We start from the raw sequence: 21,238 nt of genomic DNA, 5'->3' as shown, positions 1-21,238 counted from the left end.
CCTGTACTTTGTAGACAGTTTTTTATTTACTGCTGGTACGACATCTGGGGTTTCCCAGTTTGTCATGATCTTCCTCTGCAGAGCTTTATGAAAAGGCACCACAGGATCCTCCTGTGGGCCTTTGTCAAGAATATCCGTGAGGTCATCTTGTTGGAAAGATTGTGAAGGTGCAGACCACCCCATGAACTCTGTGATCCTGGCCATGAAGGCTCTATAGGGGGTTTCAGCATGCTCCCCCGGGTCTGGCCTAGCAAACTCCACCTCAGGGGAAGTGTCTAACCCACTTGCCTCATGTAAGGAATCATGAAGATCCTTTAACCTGCGTTCTTCAGAGGAAAATTCCTCTCTAATTGGGGTTACAGGTCCCTGCAACTCAAATGTGTCTTCCTGTTCAGACAATTCTCCCTCTTCCAAAATTGAGGACATAGTTCTCAATTGTTCTGAACTCATAAAGGGAGTAAATCCCATTTCCAAGGCAGAGGGTGCCGAACTTGTCATTATCGGCCTCGAAAACGTCGATGTCGTCGACGCCGACGTCGAAGGCTTCGAGCGTGGCGTTGAAAACAAAGGCGGAGGCCTCGAAGACCTCGACAGAATTGGAATTCTACTCGACAATCTCGAAGCCATCGACGTCGAGGACCTGGGGATAGTCACTGGGTGTGTCGTAACCATGACTTTTCTTGGCGTCGATGCCGGTGTCGAAGCTGGCGTCGAGTCGACAGACCCGTGTGTCGAAGGTCCCTTCGACAACGGCGTCGAAGACACTGACCTCGGCGTCGACAGAACCCTCGTCGACGACGGAACCTTCGAGGAAGGTTTGGAGGTCATAGTCCTACTCGAGGGTTCGAGACGCGCTCGAGAGGTTTCCTTCGCCGGGTACTGCGACTCGCGGCGTTTTTGACCTTCGGGTCTTTCGACCAGAGCATCGCTCTCGGCAGTCTTTGAGGGGGTCAAGGCCGCTTTCTCAAAGACGCTCATCATATTTTTGCGGAATTCCTCCCATTCAGCCCGGGAAATATGTTTCGTGGGGCAAGGGATTCTTTTTGGCGAAACAGAGGAAGAGGAAGAGGAAGACGGAGAAGGGGATCTTCGACGTCTCCTCTTCGAGTGCTTCGATCTCGAGGAGTGATGGGACCCACTCCGAGACCTGGAGCGCGAATGGTGATGAGGAGACGAGTGTCTCGACTTCGTCGACGAAGAAGAAGCTTTAAAAGTCTCACCTTTCTCCAGCTTCCCCCTACGCTCCTTCAGGGCCTTAGCTGTCATGGACATACAGTCCTCGCATTCCGAACAATGGTGTTCAGCTCCCAAACAACACAGACAAACTCTGTGAGGGTGAGTCAGCGACATCTTTTTCCCACAATCTCGGCATTTTTTGAAGCCGGATTGAGGAGTTGTCGGTTCCGACGAGGAAGCCATCGAGTACGGATGAAATAACTCGAGGTAAATATGGATTAATCTGACAAGAACTGAGCAACGGTATTCCGAGGCACTGAGTAAGCGCGGAAAAACGGAACTGAGCAACGGACGCTGCGCGTGGCCTTTATAGGCAGGATGACGTCGACACGGCGGCTGTCGAGGGACATCGACTCGGAGGACGTCGACGCGCAGCGCCCTCCAGAGAGAAAATTTTTTCCGAGGCCAGCAGAGCTGGAAGGAGATATCTAAGATGAGGAATACGTCGGAGGACACCATCCCTTCGAAATGCATATGTTGAAAATGAACAGTAAACATCCTGCATTAGGACATATCGGTTTTTAAAAAATATTTTGACGATACATTTGAGAATATATATGGTTACTGAATCATGCACAGCAATGGACAATAAAGAAACAAAGAATTCTATTGATTATCAATTATGATTTACTAAACAATGTTTATTTAGCCCTTGGCAGACACGTGACATAAGCCAATATTGCTTTCCAAAGAGAATTAAGTGTTTTTCCAGATGAAGATAGCCTAAAAGAATAACCACACACAATGGTCAGTGCTACTGCGTGAAGTGCTTAAAGGAAAGGGGATATAGTTGCTGACATACCAAGTTTAGAAGGATCTTGGAGGCAGAAAAGGACACTCTGTATGCGGGTTAGTCCTTGTAGCATATCCTTAAAAGTGTGCAAAGGCTGTCACTATACTCAAACCACCAGAGATGCGATCAGTCGACTCCCCAACACCTTCCTGACAGCACTGCGTTTCCAGCAAATCAGCTGATCGGATTGTTCTTTTACAAAATGTTCAAAATAAGCTCAGAGGGGGCAAAAAGGGGGGGGAAGGATTAGGTAAATAAAGGGGTGGGGGACATCCTCATTAGTCTACAGGATACTTTACATTGCCAACCTTTCGGAACCTTGAGCTGAATGAGGAGGGTTTTGGAAACAGTTTACTTCCTTACACAGTGCAAGTACAGAGAACCACTCAAATGCACATATTCCTCTTGTGCAGTTGCCAGCCCATGTACGATGTACCTGTGTCGCCTTGTTTCAAGACTGACAATTTACTGAAACGAGCCTTACAACCAAGGCATAGACAGATGGGCGCTGCTAATACTAAAATGTATTCGATCCAGCAGTACTGGAGTTTCTCGAGTGTATGTTGGGCAGAGATTTCATGGGACTGCATATGCCAAAGCCAGCTTTCAATCAGACTAGTTACAAAAACAGTCTGGCAAAATTGAGAATCTGCTAAGGAACTGGGTTGCGAAGTAGCACACAGGGCTAATTCAAAAGTTGCTCAGTCTGGATATCAACCTTGAAAACCCACAAATGTTCGTGGGAGCATGGACAGTGTAGTGGTCTTCCCTGTGGATTTCATACCAGCAGCGAGCAATGAGCAACAGAAGCAATGAGATGTCTTTCCTTGGGACTGATGGGTATTTCAACCACTGGGGAATAAAAGCCTAAACGGACAGATGGGGCTCCCTGGTACAACCTAGGAACATGTCTCGCACTCTGATTGTGAAGGATATCTTTGGCACGACGGAGTACATGAGAGGTATGCCCGGCCGCATTGCTGGACTCTCTCTATTTGAGAGCATGATGGCAAGAACAATGCCTCTTCCCACTGCAGCTCCTCCCTCTGTGAACAGGTTGCTTTTGGCACTGACTGATGATTCAATTCTGGCATATTTCAAACACCTTGAAGGCACCAAAGTCTTCGTAGAAACCAGGAAAATATTTATTACAGGAAGAGGAGTAAACTCATTGCTAACAGGAAACATTAGACACACCGGACTAACTAGGCAAGCCACTGGCATGGAACCCAGGGTCTGGGCTGGGGAGTACTCTTGGATGTAGGGGGAAAGGGAAACCAAGGGAGAAAGGGAAGGGTTGGAGAAGGAGGCTGGCAGAGATGTTGAGGGGGTAAAGGGGAGAGAGAGACAAGGGGACACACTTTCAGGCATTCTGTGCGATTCACAGGTCAGGGGAGCTGGCAGTTTGAGCCCAGAGGGGATGTTTATTGTCGGGTATAGGGAGATTAAATTATGCAGTGCAGGACAGTTGGGGTCAAAGGGCAGTTTCATTGTTGGGTGGGTACAAGTGGCTTTCCAGAGCGCCCCCACCCCCATGATGGACACAAGTGGAACTAGTTTTGCAGGGCTCATAGAGGCTTCATGCCAAGACAAATGGGAGATTGAAAAAGGTCAGGCCAGATTGTTAGCTCTGGAATTCTGGTAGCAGGGTGGGGTACATGTTTAACTGATTTTTGGAGTCCTTTCCCAGGGCTGGAGGAATTCCACCATACTGCAGATGCAGGGGACAGAGTGGACTAAACCCAATGGCAGAACTAGCAAGACAGGGTCACCCAGCTAGCATAAACAGTGCAGTGAATATACAGTCCTATACATTGCAAGGTGGAAAATACATATGGGAAACATGGAAGTCACGCAATACATTGGTAAAATGAGAACCCACAGTAAACAACATGACCTATGAATACTGCCGTTTTCACAGGATCGGGATTCAAACCTGTGTTGCGTTGCGTTGTCTTGCTTCCAAGACAAATGCGTTGCCCCGAGCTATCCTTCCGCATCTACCGGAATGTCTGCTACTGATGGACAGACATTAAGTCATCAACCAGGAAATCACATTACACGTATGACTGTTCATTTACTGCTTTTAAAACCTTCACATTGGCAGGAATGGATGAAAAGTTGGAAAGCCAATTCTTCCGAAACAAAATGATGATGGGGCTAAAGAGGCTACGAGTGCGAGTGATATCGTTTATGATACGGAAAGCAAAATCATTAAGGAAAAGCTAAGGATGACATGTCTGGCGAAACAGAAAGAGGACTCGGGCTACAGCGGGTCATGAATCAAGGGTGTTCTTTGTCAAAGTCCGAAAGAAAATTGTCCCGAATCCAGATCCTAGTTAACTAACTGGCACTGCCACTTTAGAAAATCCATCTAAAAGAAATAGCATCTGTCTGTGGATTCAGTCTGACCCAATCACTTAGATGACTTATTGTCGGGCTAAATGTTTCTTTAGAATATAATGACACAGATTCCAGTTTTCTTGTAGATTCTGTTGCTTAAAAGGATATCTCTTCTGTACGGTTTCCTCTTCCCTCTTGGAAAAGAAGGATTCTCTGTAGATTACTTTTCCCAGATTTTTACAAGTGTTAAATCCCTCCAAGGTCACTTAACACGGTTCTCTATGCCAAACCTTTGTGGCGCTTACACTCTCCTAAATCCTGTGGTTCTCTGGTAGGCATGCGGGTTCTCAATCAACTTAGACGTAGGCCAGCCACCCGTTCCGGTGTTCCAGGTTCCCATAAGCGAATCTGCTTTTCCAGCCATGCTGCAAAGTGTTCATACTTCTTTCAATCTGTTTTATGTAGGACATAAGACTGTCTGGCGTTATCAGTTCCTCATACCTTTGTCGGCTTTCCCCGCCTTGATTTAAAGCATAGGCATCTTTTTCACTCTGTTTTACATAGGGCGTCTGCCCATTCAGCTCGCTCAAGCTCTCATACTTTTGTCGGCTTTTACAGGCTTGATATAAAAGATTTGTCTCTCTTTCGCTCTGTTTTACATAAGGCGTATGCCTGTCCCGTTCTCTCAGGCTCTTGTATATTTGGCAGCTTCTCAATCCTTGTGATAAAGTGTTCATATCTCTCTCGGTCTGTTTTACATAGGGCATCTGCCTGTTCAATGCTCTCAAGCTCTTGTACCTTTGTGGGCTTTTCCAGCCTTGGTATAAAGTTGTTGTTTCTCTATCGCTCTGTTTTACATAAGGCCGGTGCCCGTTCCAATTCTCTCAAGCTCTGGTACCTTTGTCAGCTTTCCTAGCCTTGGTGCTCTCTGTTCGCGATTATCTGGTCCCTGTAACCTTGTCGGTTTTGCCAATCTTGGAAACCAAAGTTCATAGCACTCACTCATGGTTTCTCTTCGGGTGCGTTCGCTTCCTTGTTGGTGCTCGTCTCGGCGGCAAAGACACTTGCCGTATGAAGCTTGGGGACCCAGGCTCCCTTCTTCTCTCTAGTTGCGGCGTCAGATGCCAGGCACCAGGCTCACCACTCCTCTCCTGTCTCCTGTGGTTGTGAACCAGATGGGACGGTTGTGTTTCTTTCTCCCTCCAGACCAAAGCCTCTTGCTCAGTCAGAACACCTGCCTTTCAGGCTCCAGCTAGTGGGTCTCTCTTCCTCTACGCCACCGCTGTTCTGCAGCGTTGTGTGGCTCTGCCCTCCAGAACGTTGTCTCTATAAAGGCTCGCTTCTGCGTAGGGATTACTCTCCTCCCTCCGTAGGAGTCTCTCCCTGACTCGCAGTCCAAACTGCTCTAATGTACGTCATCAGAAACAAAATAAAGGTGTCTGTCTTCTTTGATTATGGCATTGAGACGAAGTTCAGCCTTACCAATGCCAATGAAGTGAAAGAAGAGTCCTCTTCTGTTATAGTCAGTATGGGAGATACCAAAGTCTTTCTAACTTCCATATAGGCGGAAATTGTGTTTTGGACTGGGAGTCCATGTCCCCAAGAGGGGAGTCACTCCAAGTGAGGTCTGTGCAAAACCTGAAGGTGTCTCACCCGCTAGTCCCCAGGGATCTGTAATCCAGGTGGCCAGGACACAGCCATCGCTTTTGGATCCAGTTCCTGGCGGTGGACCGGTGCGGGAGGATCACCTGGATGAGGGGTCTTCAGTGAGTGGAAGTGGGAAACCAGAGGACGAGATGCGGTATCCCCTTCCCAATAACACCTTTTTTCCATCCTAGTTACTCACCTCCCCCCTTTTCCGACACAAACACTTTCTCACAGACAGTTCACCGTGAGCGACAACGGACTAACACCCGAATCGTACACCTGACATTTCCAATAAAAAGGTCAGGCACAGTCAGGCAATTACTGATAATTATACACACCTGACTTCCATCACACACTTCCCCACACGGATAAAAGGCGGAGCACGAAAGCACACTCTGAGCAAGGCACAACACACGAGAAAGCAGCAGTTCCAAGATAGCAGTTTAACACGCAGAGAAAGACGGCAAGACCAGAAAGGGTTGCAAGGAGGGAATTGCACTTGGCCTTTTCAGAGGAAGAAAACCCTGAATTTCACAAGCCGTTAAGGATAAGAAACATAAGACCGGGAATTAAAGCTGAAGAAAGGTGCAGTGTGTGTCGAAGGTACCCGGGGCTTTCCTGCATCAATAGCCGAGGCGGGGAGGAGCATTTGCCACTGTGGTACTGTCCTTGGCTCCAAGAACAAAGCCGTTCCAGCCCAGTCAGCACAGCTGGTGAGTCGGGGAGACTGATAGCAGGTCGGTCTGTGTTAGAACCAAGATGACAACAAGCAGCAACATTGTATGAAGAAATCTGTAAAGGACAGAGAGTAGGGCATATGTGATGAGCGACTCGGATATAATTGAATATCTAAGGAGTGACTGAACTTTTGAAAGCCAAGATACCATATACAGAGTGGTCCAGCACCACATGGGTGCTCATTCGAAGGACTCTTAGGTATCCAACTGAGGGTGTAAAATTGTGAACTGTGATTTCGAAGTGGTCCTGCAACGGGTCAAGCCAAAGCCCTGTGCACATTCGAAAGTCTCTGATAACTAATAAGAACTGTAATTGGTCCAAACCCGGCTGAGGGAGACTAATAGTGGAATAGGGGCCTGAACCCGGCTGAGGAGGATCCAGGCTGAAGAGTGAATCGCCCTACTGGAATATTTGGAAAGGAACGTTTAGCTTGTTTGATACATCAAGCCCTCGGAAGCCAGGGTTACAGGATATATTTTTTGTCAGTTTGCATAATTGTGCCCAGTGCGTGTCTGTAAGGGTGATTCCCAGGTCCTTTACCCACTCCCCTCTAACATCTGGTGCCGGCACTTTGCTGGTTGACAACGTGATTGTGTACAGTGTAGAGGCTGATTTTTTAACTCTGCTGGGGGAGAGTGTATAGCCTAGGCTTGGATGCGATAGGGGCTACACAGGGAAACCTTTGCACGTATTCGCAACTGCCGAACGCAATCTGAGGTATTGTAATTTCTACAGCGAGGTATCGCCTACAATTGCTTTTATATCGTCCCAGTCAATGAATTGACCCTTGCAGAATAGATCCCTAAAGTGATATATGACTCTTTCCCGCCAGTGCATGGCCAGTTTCACATCTTGTGTTGGGGGGTAGGTAAGACGCAACCCACATAGGCATGCCTGGGCAATACAATACAGTGTTTCTGGGGTGTTTAATCAAACTGGTCCACTCCCGCACGTGACCAATGTAGGATCCCTTTGATTGTCACACATTGTCTTCCCCTCCGCTAGTTCATGTAGAAACAATGCTGCGTCCTCCCCGTGTCTCCAGTGTCATATGTGATGCAGCAGGACCCTCCCCCCCTCCGCCCAGAACACCGCATAATAAGCCTGTGCTGTGAGAAAGTGCAGTTCAAAATCGGGGGCAGCCAATCCCCCTTGCTCGTATGACATTGTGAGCCGTATCCAGCTCGCTTGTGCCTCCCCTTTCCATATAAATGTTGAGCATGCCCCTTGTAACTTTGTAAGGAGGGATCTCCCTGGCCACACTGCTATTGTGCTGAACAGATAAAATAGTTTGGGGAGTATAATCATTTTAATCAATGCTAGGCGGCCCACAAGAGAGATCGGGAGGTGACTCCAGCAGTTGAGTTTGGCACAGAGTGCGTTCACAAGTTAACTGTAGTTGAGGGTGTGCGCTAGTTTTACTGTGCGTGCCATTTCCATACCCAGATATTTCACCTGTTGGAGTGCCCATTTGAGTCCATGCAGTTCAACGGGTTTTTCAGTCACATCTGTTAGCGGGAGTATCTCAGATTTAGCAGTGTTTAATATTAGACCCGAGTATTCCCCAAATTCTCGAACAGCTCTTAGTATTTTTTGCAGATGTCTCTCAGGGTCCCTCACATACAGCATTATGCCATCCGCGTATAGGGTTCTGAGCTCTACTCTTCCTGCTATTGTTATCCCAGCTCGACTAAGTCGTGCCCTCAGTAAGTCAGCCAGTGGCTCAATCACTTAGGCGAATAGTAGTGGGGACAGAGTACAGCCTTGTCTCTTACCCCCTGCAAATTCTAAGATTCCCGATAATGTCCCATTGACACACACCCTCGCGTACGACTGTGTGTAGAGTATACCGACCCACTTTATGTAGTTTGTGCCAAATCCGTAGTTGCTTGGTACTCTGAATAAAAAGGGCCAATACACGGTGTCAAAGGCGTTATGCATGTCTAAAGCTATTTCGGCTCCTTTGTTGTCTTTAGGGATCTTTGCTAATTTAGTAGAGCACAGCCGAATGTTGGACGCTGTGGATCTGCGTTGTACAAATCCTGCTTGGTCTTCATGCACCAGGCATCAGGAGGATCACTCAGGCAGCCAGTATCTTCACGAATATCTTTGTGTCAGTGTTTATGAGGGACAACGGGCGATATGAACCCCAGTCCTCAGGTCGTTTCCCCGGCTTGAGTAGCAGGGTTATGACCGCCTTGCGCTTTGTGTACGGCAACCTGCCTGTTTCCAATGCTTCTGTCCACAATGAGTGGAGACGGGGAGCTAGTACCTCTATAAACTCCTTATAAAGTTTGCCGCCCAGCCAGTCCGAGCCAGGAGGTTTCCCACCAGGGAGGACCTCTATAGCTTCCTTTATCTCACACAACGTTAGGGGGGTATCCAGAGCATCACATGTTTCCCCAGACAGGAATGTTGTGGGTATCTTGGCTAGAAAACTGTCAATTTCACTGTCGTGGCTGTGCTTTGGGGGAGTATAATTTAGCGTAAAAGTTATAGAAGACCTCGTTGATTTCCTCCTGTTTCATAACAACAACTCCGTCCCTCCTGGTTATGCATGGGATACTCGTTCTCCCCTTCTCCCCATGTATCATATGGGTTAACAGTTTACCCGGTCTTTCTTGTTCCCTGTATCTCCATGCAGACGCAGGCATGTCAAAGTAGCGCAGTCCTCTGTCTGCTGCTGCCCGGCATTCGTCTGGTTGTGTTTTAATGTCAGCAGCCGTTTGCGCTGTCTGGGTGGTTGCGTATTGCGTTTGAAGGTTGGCTATTGCTTCCTCCCTCCTCCCAAGTTCCCTTTGTATATCTCGGAATACTCCCAGTTTTGTGGACATGGTGATACCCCTGATGTAGGCCTTGAATGCTTGCCATAGTACTGCCTGTCTGGTGACAGACACATCGTTGTTCTCAAAAAATTCAGTGACGTGTTGTGACAAGCTAGTGCGGTATGCTGGGTCTGACAACGCGGCCGCCTTGAAGCGCCACATCGTCTTTTGTGGGACACCCTCAGGGATAACAATCGACAGTAATACCGGTGAATGATCTGACATTGTCCTAGGTAGTATTTTATTCTCTGTCGTCCAGCCCAAGGCTCTCTGGGATACTAGCCATAGATCTATCCAGGAGTGCATATCATGAACCAATGAATAAAAGGTGTAAGCCCTTTGTGACCCATTGTCAGGAATCGACACATTCGCCCACAAGGGACGCCAACATTCCTGCAGGCCTATCTTCTCAGCTCACAGCAGCGCAAAAATCCATTAAAGCACCCTCCAGTATGCCACCATCTTCTTCGCGCCAAAGAAGGTCGCAGTTTCTTTCACGGTACTTGTTGCCATGGCGATGATGGAAGCATTTCCCTGCTCGTCACCTAGCCGGAAGTAGGCGCCCCTTCCAAATTACTGGTGCTTCCGATTGAAGCTGCTAGAACCTCCGTGTTCTGTTTTCCACGTTCTGGTTTTGTATCCCTGGTTTGTTTCCTAGACATCCTCGCACACCCCCTGGTACTTCGTTCTTGGTGTTGCTAGGTCAGCTTCTGGACTGCTTCTGCCTCACCTTCGGTTCCTGTTTGCTGCCTGCATGTTACCAACTCGCACCACATAACAGACTGCTTTTGCCTCACGTTTGATCCCTGTTTGCTGCCAGCATATTGCCGACTCAGATTGTTTAAGGATTTCCTCTTCTCAGATTACTTTCTGCTTCTTGCTCTGGAACTCGCTCTTTTGGCACCACTGCCCAGGAACATCTACGCACCAGAGACGCTTGCTGCAGGTGCCACCTAGGCGTCCTCGTGCCGTCAGGGTAGGTTATCTTGGATCTTAGACATTGTGACCTCTGGAGATTCTCTTGCCGTCCCCGTGCCGTTCGGCCAGAAGTTGGAACTGCAGGGACATAACATAAGCCTGGACAATACTGTTATCCCGGTAAGAGAATCCCATTATCTGACCTTATACATTGCCTTGTTCTTCTGTTCTGCCTGGATAATCAGCTGTTCTTTGTTAGCTTTGATATCAGTACCGGGATATTGGGGACACAACATCAATGCCCCATGGGTGACCGGTCTACCTACCTTTTTACATCCTCAGGTGGGTTCACATTCTGTCCTGGAGGCGGGGTATACCGGTCACATAACAGAGGTACTGATATTGTTGTTTTTGTCTTTCTACAGCCGGTGTATGTTGGGTGTGTGTCTCCTCTTTCGACTGCTAGATCCCTCTGTCTGTTTATACCACACAGCAGAGGTTTAAAACAGTAGAAATAATTCTTCGGCTACTGATCAGGCTTTCCTGGAGCGACTCTCCTTTCAAGCACTATACAGTCTTGGCAGTGGGTCCTAACATAATCAGAAGTCAATTCAAATGGAGACCGCAGACACTCTCGATTACCTGGTCCGCCTGGCCTCTGAGTTGTGTGCAGTTATATATATTTTTATAAACTTTATTTTTGCATTTTGCATACATCTAGTATACATTTGCACCAACTGGGTGCACATTGAAAACAAAAGAAAGAAAAGAAAGAGAAATTCCCAACTTCGAACACCCCTATAAAGCCGCCTCCTCCCTCTCGTATCCACCAATGTAAATTCCGATACATTTCCTCATCAGTTTCAATTAGTTTGACTCCAGAGTTGTTTTGTGGTTCACTGTCTCAGAACCCTTTTTCAAGTTCCAGGGGTTTCGGAATCTGAGGACTCAGCGCTATTTAGCAAATATGCTATATACGGCCCCCAGATGTCAGGGGGCATGCATGTCATGGTAAGGTTCTTATAAATGTGCTCTCCACATCTTGACAGTATGTAATGTCTCTTATCCAGTCTTCAATCTTTAGAAGTGGGCCTCGGCTCCATGTCATGGCGATTCTCCTTTGTGCTAACACCATAAGAAGGGCTGCCAGTTTTTGTGACGCGGGTTGAAGGTATTTAGTGAGACCGAGAAGGGCTCCCAGTGGCAGTGGGGTCACTTGTTCGCCTATGATGTCGGCTGTTATTTGTATAACGGAGGTCCAGAAACGCTGTATTCCTGGGCAGTTCCAAGCTAGGTGGAGAAAGTCTGCGCTAGCCGCTGCGCATCTTTCGCATTGGGCCGACACTTCTGGGTGATGTTTGTTTTTCCTAACTGGGGTGAAGTACGTTTGCTGTACGAAGTTGAAGTGAATTAGTTTATACCGTGTGTTTAATGCAACCTTTTGAGTTTGACGGAGGATATAGGACCAATCATCTGCGGTTGTTTGTTTGTTGGATGGCTGTTTCCCATTTTTGCTGCACTTTGGGGCTGGATTTCCCAGTGTCCACTACAAGGGATTTGTATAGAAGTGACACTAGTCTCCCTTCCCCTTGTGCCTGAATTGTGTTGTGTAATGAATCCCATGTAGGAGGTTGTTTGGGGAATGAGGGAAACAGCTTTTGTAGGGTGTGGCCCAGTCCAAAGTAGAGGAACACATCTAGGGAGATGTTTCCGCCCCCATCTTTGGCCATTTGTGGAGTTAAGGTACCCTCCGGAAAAAGGTCCCCGAAGGATTGGATTCTGACCTTGTCCGCCCAAATAAGGAATACTTTTTCATTTGTGAGGGGGATTCCAGGAATAAATTTGATTTGTAATAGGGAGAAAAATCTTATATTCACCCCGTATTTGTTAGCTATCTTTTTCCAAATTGCGTATGTGGATAGGCCTGTATTTAACGTGTTGTATGGAACCAGGATATGGCTGATAATGACGGCTCTTAGCAAGTTGGGGGAGGCTAGGGCTCAGGGCTCGCTCCACTTGTACATGTGGGCGAACAAAGTGGGTCGTGTACCAGTGGCTCAGAAATTGAGCCTGGGCTACCCAATAGTATTTCTCGATGTCAGGAAGCGCTAGGCCACCATTTGACGTTGGTAGAGTAAGTGTGCTGTACGCAACACGTGCAGGTTTACCTGCCCATAGCAGCTCTAGGATTAGGCTCTAACGTTTTGAAAAAAGGATTTGGGGATAAGTAGCGTGATATTCGTAAATAGATAAAGAAGCTTAGGAAGGATAACCATCTTCGTCAAAGAGGTTCTGCCCCATAGCGTTAAAGGCAGGGATTTCCACCTGTGGATTCGTTCCTGCAGGGAATTTAGTGTGAAAACATAATTATCTTTGTATATCTCGTGGTGGTTATGTGACATGTAGATACCCAGGTAACGAACCTTTGAGTTTTCCCACTTAAAACCATGATCGTCTGCGAATTCAGTTGTATTAGAGGTCAAGGGGAACACTACTGATTTTGAGTGATTGGTTTTAAGGCCTGACATTTGACCAAATTTTATTACTTCATGCATTACAGGGTTAAGGTTGTCTTGGGGGTCACTGACAAATAGCATGACATTGTCAGCGTACAAAGCTGTGTGCAGATATGACGGCAGCCCACCAAGCCACACACCGACCTATCGATGACTTACAGGCAGCGGCACACCCTGTTGGGGCAGAGGCATCAGCCCCCCAGGTGGCTTTAGGCTCATGGCTTCACGGTCTGGGTTCTCTGCACCTCGTCAGGATCCGGTTCCGGTGTTTATGTCAACTCAGTTCCCTCTAGCTGCTCCAGAGAGTTTTCATGGGGATCCCAAACAATATCAGACTTTTATAAATCAGTGCCAGTTACACTTCGCTTGCCGACCATCATCATTCCCAGACTCTACCACCAAGGCCACTTTTGTATTGTCCTACCTTGGTGGTATGGCGGCTGCTTGGACGAACCCGTTACTGGAGGAAAACAGCTTTATGCTACATGATTGCGACGCCCTTATCAATGCTATGGACCGAGTATTTGATACCCATTATAAGACCCAAGCCACAGATCTCAACTTGCTCAACTTGCGTCAAGGGGATTTCCCCCCTTCTCACCTATTTGGCTAGATTCAACCAATTGGTGGCTGAAACGGGTTGGCCGGAAGACAAAAAAGCAGCTGTCTTTTATAAAGGTCTGTCGGAATCCCTAAAGGACACTTTAGCTACAGTCCCGGTTGTACCCACGGCTTTCTCTGAACTCCTAGACTTGGTACTTCAGATTGACGCCAGGAGGGCGGAAAGAAAGGGTGAGGAGAGACCTCTAGCTCCAGTGCCGCTTCGTCTGGAAAAGACAAGCCCTGACTCCGAACCGATACAAATAGGTGCTGGGCGGGGTCCTCTAACCCCTGCTGAGAGGGGAAACAGGAGAGCAAACAATCTCCGTTTCTACTGCGGTTCGTCAGACCATTTTATAAGGTTGCGTCCCAAAAAACCAACAAAGAAGTTGGGAAATGCCAAGACTCGACAGTAGACGGGGTTCGTCTGCCGAGTCTCATGAACACGGATCCCAAACCAGGTGGCGGTCACTCACCTTTTACCGTCTAGGTAACCCTCTCGTTTCCGACGGGGAGGCCCTGGCCTGCCCTTGCAATATTAGACTCTGGAGCCACGGGCAATTATGGGGACATCGCATATGCCCGTGAGACGGGCATCCCTATCCTTCCAAAAGACAGGCCCGAAGTGCTTAATGCTATGGGCGGGACCACTCTGGTTTCCGGATTGGTAAGCAAGCGCACCATGGACCTACTGATGGCCACAGAAAACGGGCACACAGAGACCATATTGTTTGATCCGATAGCTGCTCCGCAGTTCAAGGTGATCCTTCGCCTCCCATGGCTTTCGTTGTACAATCCCTGTATCGATTGGCAAAAACAAGAGATATGCTTCATGTCTGATTTTTGTGAGTCACGCTGTTTAGACAGTGACAGCTACCAGAGCACTGGCCCCTGCCACCCTCTTATGGACTCCGCTTTGATGGTTGGCTCTCTTGCCGCCACGCCCATACCCATGGAATACAAGGAATATAGGGACGTGTTTGACAAGGGAAAAGGGGACTATTTGCCACTGCATAGGCCCTACGAATGCCCAATCAATCTGGTTCCCGGGGCAAGTATACCAAATGGGCAGATTTACTCCCTCACCCAGAAAGAGACCACTGTACTCAAGGAATACATCGATCAGGCATTAAGTACAGGCTTTATTCGCCCGTCTCGTTCACCCGCGGCCTCTCTATTATTCTTTGTGCCGAAAAAGGAGGGGGACATGAGGCCCTGCAGAGATACAGGGCCTTGAACGCCATAACCATTTGGAACCAATACCCCTTGCCTTTGATATCCACCCTGCTGGACCAGTTAGGTTCCCCTGTCATCTTGACAAAACTGGTTCTGAGTGCAGCCTACAATCTGGTAAGAATCTGTGAGGGTGATGAATGGAAAACAGCTTTCAAGACACGGTTTGGCTTATTCGAGTATTGTGTTATGCCATTCGGACTAGGTAACAACCCAGCCACATTCCAGAATTTTATGAATGATGTGTTTAGGGATATGATTGACCAGTACGTGGTAGTATATCTAGATGATATATTGGTCTATTCGTCCTCTTTTCAACAACACGTCACCCATGTGACCTCTGTACTCCAGCGTTTGCGGGAACATCATCTGTTCGCCAAGGCAGAGAAATGCGTCTTCCACGCAACTGAGGTGCAATTCCTTGGTTATGACTTCACCAACAAAGCAGTACGAATGAACCAGACCAAGGTTAAAGCTGTCCTCAATTGGCCCGTTCCTGTCAACATGAAGGCGTTGCAATCCTTTCTGGGTTTTGCAAACCTTTATAAGCGGCTTATCAGATCCTTTTCAGGGATGGTGGCACCAATTACTGCACTAACCAGAAGCAAAAACCCGTTTATATGGTCTGCCCAAGGAGAAAAAAAAAGCCTTTGACGCACTTAAGGCTGCTTTCACCTCAGCGCCGGTATTACAGCACCCGAATCCGGCTTTGCCGTTCTAAGTAGAGGTAGACACTTCTGGGATTGCCATTGGCGCCATATTGTTGCAACATTGCGGTGATTTCGGGGTTCTCCATCCAGTAGCCTTCTATTCCCAGAAACGTACCTCTTATGAACTTAATTATACAACAACACAACGTGACCGGTTGGCTACATGTGATGCCTTTAAGGAATGGAGACATCACCTGTTGGGAGCATCGAATCCCATCCAAGTATTTACAGATCAACTGAACCTCCTGGCTATCAAGTCTGTGAAGTGCTGAACGTCTCGGCATGCCCGGTGGCACAAATTCTTCTCGATATTCAACTTCAAAGTATCTCATCGCCCTGGACTTCTGCACTCCAAAGCAGATGCACTCTCCCGCATGCATGGTTCCACCCCGATTCTGAGGGATAAGGATTCTTTGCTCTTGCCCTCCCAGATCGTATGTGGGTGTACTCCACAATCTTCACTTCGGCCATCCCTCCAGGAATGGGTATTGAGTCGTCCACCGGAGCTCGCAGAGTTCAACCTCAATGTGGTGAATTACCTGCCTTGCATCCAAGGGCGACTTTTCTTGCCGGATCCCAAATCCCGTCAGACTGCTAAGATGTGGTGTCATGATTCCATGTACTCGGCTCACCCAGGCGGGAGGAAGACGTAGGAAATCTTGCAACAGTGGTACTGGTGGCCTTCCATGTGCAGGGATGTTTAAGAATATATCATGTCATGTGCGCCCAATGTAAATCATTGTTGGCTAAACCCATGGGCCTTCTAAACCCCCTACCTGTACCTTAGCGCCTGCGGACAATGCCATCTATGGATTTAATTGTGGAGCTACCCGCAGTACAGGGTAGCAACACCATATGGGTCATGGTGGATTTCTTCACAAAAAGGGCCTTATTCGTACCCTAACAGGGTCAGCTCCTGTTCTTGCAGACCTGTTCTTAGACATGTTCTGATCGTGGTACGCAATTCACTTCTCATTTCCAGAAATCGCTCACAGCTTTTTTCAGTATCGAGGAGCAGTTTTCCAGTACATACCACCCGCAAACAGATGGCCAGATGGAGAGGCTTAATGCCACTCTTGAACAATACCTCCGCTGTCTACTCCTGCAACACCAGGAGATGTGGTTATCGGTGTTGGTTGTGGCTGAATTTGCGTACAACAACTGGCTTAATACCTCTACTGGCTACTAGGCTCCTGGCTCTCCTGCGCTCTATGCCCACCATCCGCGGGTGTTGCCTTTCGATCCATCATTTTCCCTCCACCATCCTGCAGCTCTCGATTGTGTCAGGGAACTCACTAACGTTCACAAGAACGTCGAGCTTCGCTTGCGTGAAGCCCAAAGAAGCGCTAAGGCCTTTGCTGATCAACGCTGCTCTCTGACACCGGCATATCAGGCCGAGATTAAGGTGTGGCCGTCAACCAAGAACCTTCGGATACCAGTTCGGTGACCGCTTCTTCCTCGTTTTGTGGGACCCTACGAGATAAGCCAGGTTATTAATACCTTGGTGGTCAAGTTGGCGTTCCCTAGGGTTTGGAAAGTGCATCCTATGTTCCATGTTTCCTTCCTGAAACTCTTACATTCTGATACACGCCTTCCGGCTCAACCCTTGTCGTTCCCTGTGCAGGGGTCCAAAAAGTATGAGGTCAATGCTATTTTGGATACTATAGTGCGTGATGGAATCCGGTCTTACCTGATTGATTGGAAGGGCTACGGTGCGGAGGACCGGACATGGGAGCCTATCGATAACATCCATGCTCCCCGCCTTCTGGCTCGGTTTCATGATGCTTGTCGGGTGAATGTGCCTTTGGGGGAGGATACTGTCACGAATCAACACATTTGCCCACGAGGGATCGCTAACATTCCTGCAGGCCTATCTTCTCGGCTCACAACATCACAAAAATCCATGAAAGCACCTCCCAGTATGCCACCATCTTCCTCACTCCAAAGAAGGTTGCAGTTTCTTCCACGGTACTTGTTGCCATGGCGACGATGGACACATTCCCATGACCGTCACCTAGCAGGAAGTAGGCGCACGTCTCCTACTGACGTTACCCAGGGACGCGTACGCCGAGTAGATAAAACCCGCCCCTTCCAAACTACCAGTGCTTCCGATTGAAGTTACACAGGACTTCTGTGTTCTGTTTTCCACGTTCTGGTTTTGTATCCCCTTTTACCAGACGTCCTCGTTCACCCGTTGGTACTTCGTTCTTGGTGTTGCTAGGTCAGCTTCTGGACTGCTTCTGCCTCACCTTGGGTTCCTGTTTGCTGCCTGCACGTTACCGACTCGGACCACATAACAGACTGCTTTTGCCTCACGTTTGATCCCTGTTTGCTGCCAGCATATTGCCGACTCGGATTGTTTAAGGATTTCCTCTTTTCGGATTACGTTCTGCTACTTGCTCTGGAACTCGCTCTTTTGGTCCCACCGCCCAGGAACTTCTATGCACCAGGACCAGAAACACTTGCTGCAGGTGCCACCTATGCGTTCTCGTGCCGTCAGGGTAGGTTATCTTGGATCCTGGACATTGTGACCTCTGGAGATTTTTTTGGCGTCCTCGGGCCAGAAGTAAGAACTGCAGGGACATAACATCAGCCTGGACAATACTGTTATCCTGCTAAGAGAATCCCATTACCTGACCTTATACATTGCCTTGTTCATCTGTTCTGCCCAAGTAATCGGCTGCTCTTTGTTATCTTAGATATCAGTACCGGAATCTTGGGGACACAACATCAACACCCCACGGGTGACCGGTCTGCCTTTCTTCTTACATCCTCAGGTGGGTTCATTCTGTCCTGGAGGCCGGGTATCCCGGTCACATACCAGAGGTACTGATATTATTGTTTTTGTCTTTCTGCAGCCAGTGTATCGTGATCGTGGGTGTGTGTCTCCTCTTTCGACTGCTAGATCCCTCTATCTGTTTATACCACACAGCAGAGGGTTGCAACAGTAGAAAGAATTATTCGGCTACTGATCAGGCTTTCCTGGGGCGACTCTCCTTCCAAGCAGTATACAGTCTTGGCAGTGGGTCCTAAAACCCATGTAACGATCGCCAGGCGTCCTTCAACCCCAGATCTATAACATGTGCACGTATAGTGCAAGCTTCTTCAGTTACGGGTCTAGGGGTGGTTGATGTTCTATCTAGTTCTACGTCTTATATGGTGTTGAAGTCCCCTCCGCAGATGACTTGGGCAGTTGGGTATTTAGCGCATTTCTGAAAGACCTCAGTATAGTATTCCGGGTCATCGATGTAGGGACCATGTATATTGATCAGTAGTACTTCAGCACTGCCTAATTTGCCATGCACAACCACATATCTGCCTCCCGGTCACTCTGTCGCATAATGGGTAAATGGTAGCGATCTATGTACCAGTATGATAACTCCCCGGGCTCTAGTGGCATAGGATGTGTAGCATCAGTGTTCTCCCCACCCTGGAGCTATACTACATGCTTGATGTTCCAGTGGATGTGTCTCCTGCAGATACAGTATCCACGCTCCGAACCTGTTGACATACGCCATTACTTTCATCGTCTTCACTGGCATTCCAAGGCCCCCAACGTTCCAGCTCAATAGTTTTATCTCTGCCAACTCCTTATCAGCCATCATCATTCATATGTACTCGCTTCGCTTCCACACTCCTGAATCTTCTTTCAACACTGCAGTAACATATTGCTATCCGTTTGTGCATTATTTTACCTTTAACTCCCCCAACCCCTTCCCTCACCCTCCTCCCCCCTAGTTGCCCAAACTTCGACTATGCATGACCCCTTGCTCTTACCCCCCACCCCACTCCCTTCCCCAATACACTAAACTATGCACTTGCATGGGGGGAAAGCCGCTGCAGTGTCTGCCAGGGTCCAGGTGCTAACTTCAGTATCTTATCACTTGCAGTTTCTGATCATATACTAATGTTACCAGTACACATAATGGAGTACGCGGGTCTGCGAGGTGCTAGCAGTTCGACACAGGATTTTGCATTAATCGGCAGTAGTGTCCGATGAGCTCCTGTTTTACAGGCCCAGATCGAGTCTCTAGTTCAGTTTAGAGCAGCCCGCTCTGCTCTCCAGGACGGGGTCTGTTAGACGTTCCCGTCGTCTACCCCTGGTGATTGCTTGTCGGGTAGTGGAATGTTTGTTTCAATGAAGGTGACTGCTTTTTCCGGTAATGTTTGTTTTTGTATTGCATGCGTAACCTGGCTGGATACAGTATTGCGTAGGGTATGTTATGTTCTCTCAGCATTTTTGTCACTACCGTAAATGTTTGCCTTTCCTGCTGAAGTGCCCAGGTGTAGTCGGAGAATATGTGGATCACACTAGATCCTATCTTCAGTTCTTGCTTTTCTCTAGCAGCCCTTTATGCCAGGTCCCTATCCCTGTAGTTCATAAGCTTTGCTATTATCGGCCTTGGATAGCTACCTAGCTTAGGTTGCGCGGCTAGTGATCTATATGCTCGCTCTGCCATGAACATCGCGACCATCCTGGATCCCCTAGCAGCTCTTAACAATTCTTCGATTTCAAGTTCCAATGGGCCCTTTAGTGCATCCTCGGGTACCCCTATAATGCGTATGTTGTTGCGGCGTGACCTGGCCTCTAATTCCTCGCACTTTAGTTGGACTGTGCCCAAATCCTTGGCCATGTTGGGCACAATGGTCTGTAGTGCCCCTAGTGTACCTTCATCTCTGCCTCCGTGATACGTTGCGTGGCTTTCTCCAGCTGGTTACGGATTGTTGTGACATGAATAGTAATGCCATTGAGTTTATTGTTCATTGAGGCGAAGCCGTGTTGCATTGATGTAAAGACACCCTGTAGATCCATGACAGCTAGTGTCGTCAATGATGGGGTTGTCTCTAAGCAGCCTGAACCACTATCTCCCATGGTGTTCTACTTGGAAGTTGGTTTGGTGAACTTATCCATTGCTCCACTCTTCTTGGCTGTAGCACCTTCAAGCATTATGTAGTGCTCGGAGGGTGTTTTCCATATGTTATCACTATCTCATAGCGTCGTGGCTTCCTGCTAGAAATCTTCGCTGGTGTAGCTCTTATGCTGAGCTGGGGCAATGGCAGGCATGGCGCGTGTGGGTATTCACACACGCTAATTTCCATAAGATCAGGGTGATCTCTCAGCTACCTCTGCCTTTGCCTGCAGGGCGGGCATTTATTCGCCGCTGCCGATTCCCAGCTAGTCTTGAGCGCCTTGATATGTTGGCCTGGATCTTAATGCTGTTTCTCTTCTAGTGTCTTGCCCTCAGAATGTAACTAACAAATGCATGTGCCGCGGTCACAACGAGTTATAGAATGTTCACCACTGCGCACACCCGCTCTGTGTGCAACATCCGATAGCTTGCTACCAGAGCTCGTTGTGAGGTGTCCCCCGTTCCAAGGATTCCATGGTGCTCTCATATGAGTAATTTGATGTGTATGACCGCGGGCGGTTATTTGCAGGGGACTGAATGGGAGAAGTGGTATCATCCATTATGTCCACTTCAGGTCGTCCTGTGTTTCAATCAGACTTGCAGGCTCCGTTATGTCCAGTTCTTCCCACGGTCTGCTGGATGCTGCGCATGCGGTATGCCGCCAGTGTCCCCACTAAGGTAATGCTGGGCGGGACTACACCTTACTTGTGAAGTTAGGGGGTATCAACTGTCCAGCTCCCAGGGGAATAAGGCAATGGTGTTACAATTG

General features: G+C 48.2%; 1 protein-coding gene across 1 annotated transcript in view; it reads right to left on the bottom strand.

Moving 5' to 3' along the window:
- The window catches only part of KIF13A (kinesin family member 13A), a 2,203,773-nt gene that overhangs the window by 1,744,900 nt on the left and 437,635 nt on the right, over positions 1 to 21,238 (bottom strand). Inside the window, exon 3 of the mRNA XM_069613597.1 lies at positions 4,552 to 4,566. Coding sequence (XP_069469698.1) covers positions 4,552 to 4,566 — 15 coding nt within the window. The remainder of the gene's footprint in view (positions 1 to 4,551; positions 4,567 to 21,238) is intronic.

Source organism: Ambystoma mexicanum, chromosome 5p (genome assembly GCF_040938575.1).
Source record: "Ambystoma mexicanum isolate Mex_15411 chromosome 5p, UKY_AmexF1_1, whole genome shotgun sequence".
Classification (NCBI taxonomy): domain Eukaryota; kingdom Metazoa; phylum Chordata; class Amphibia; order Caudata; family Ambystomatidae; genus Ambystoma; species Ambystoma mexicanum.
Note: the sequence above shows the minus strand (reverse complement) of the source record. Positions and strands in the feature narration are given on the sequence as shown.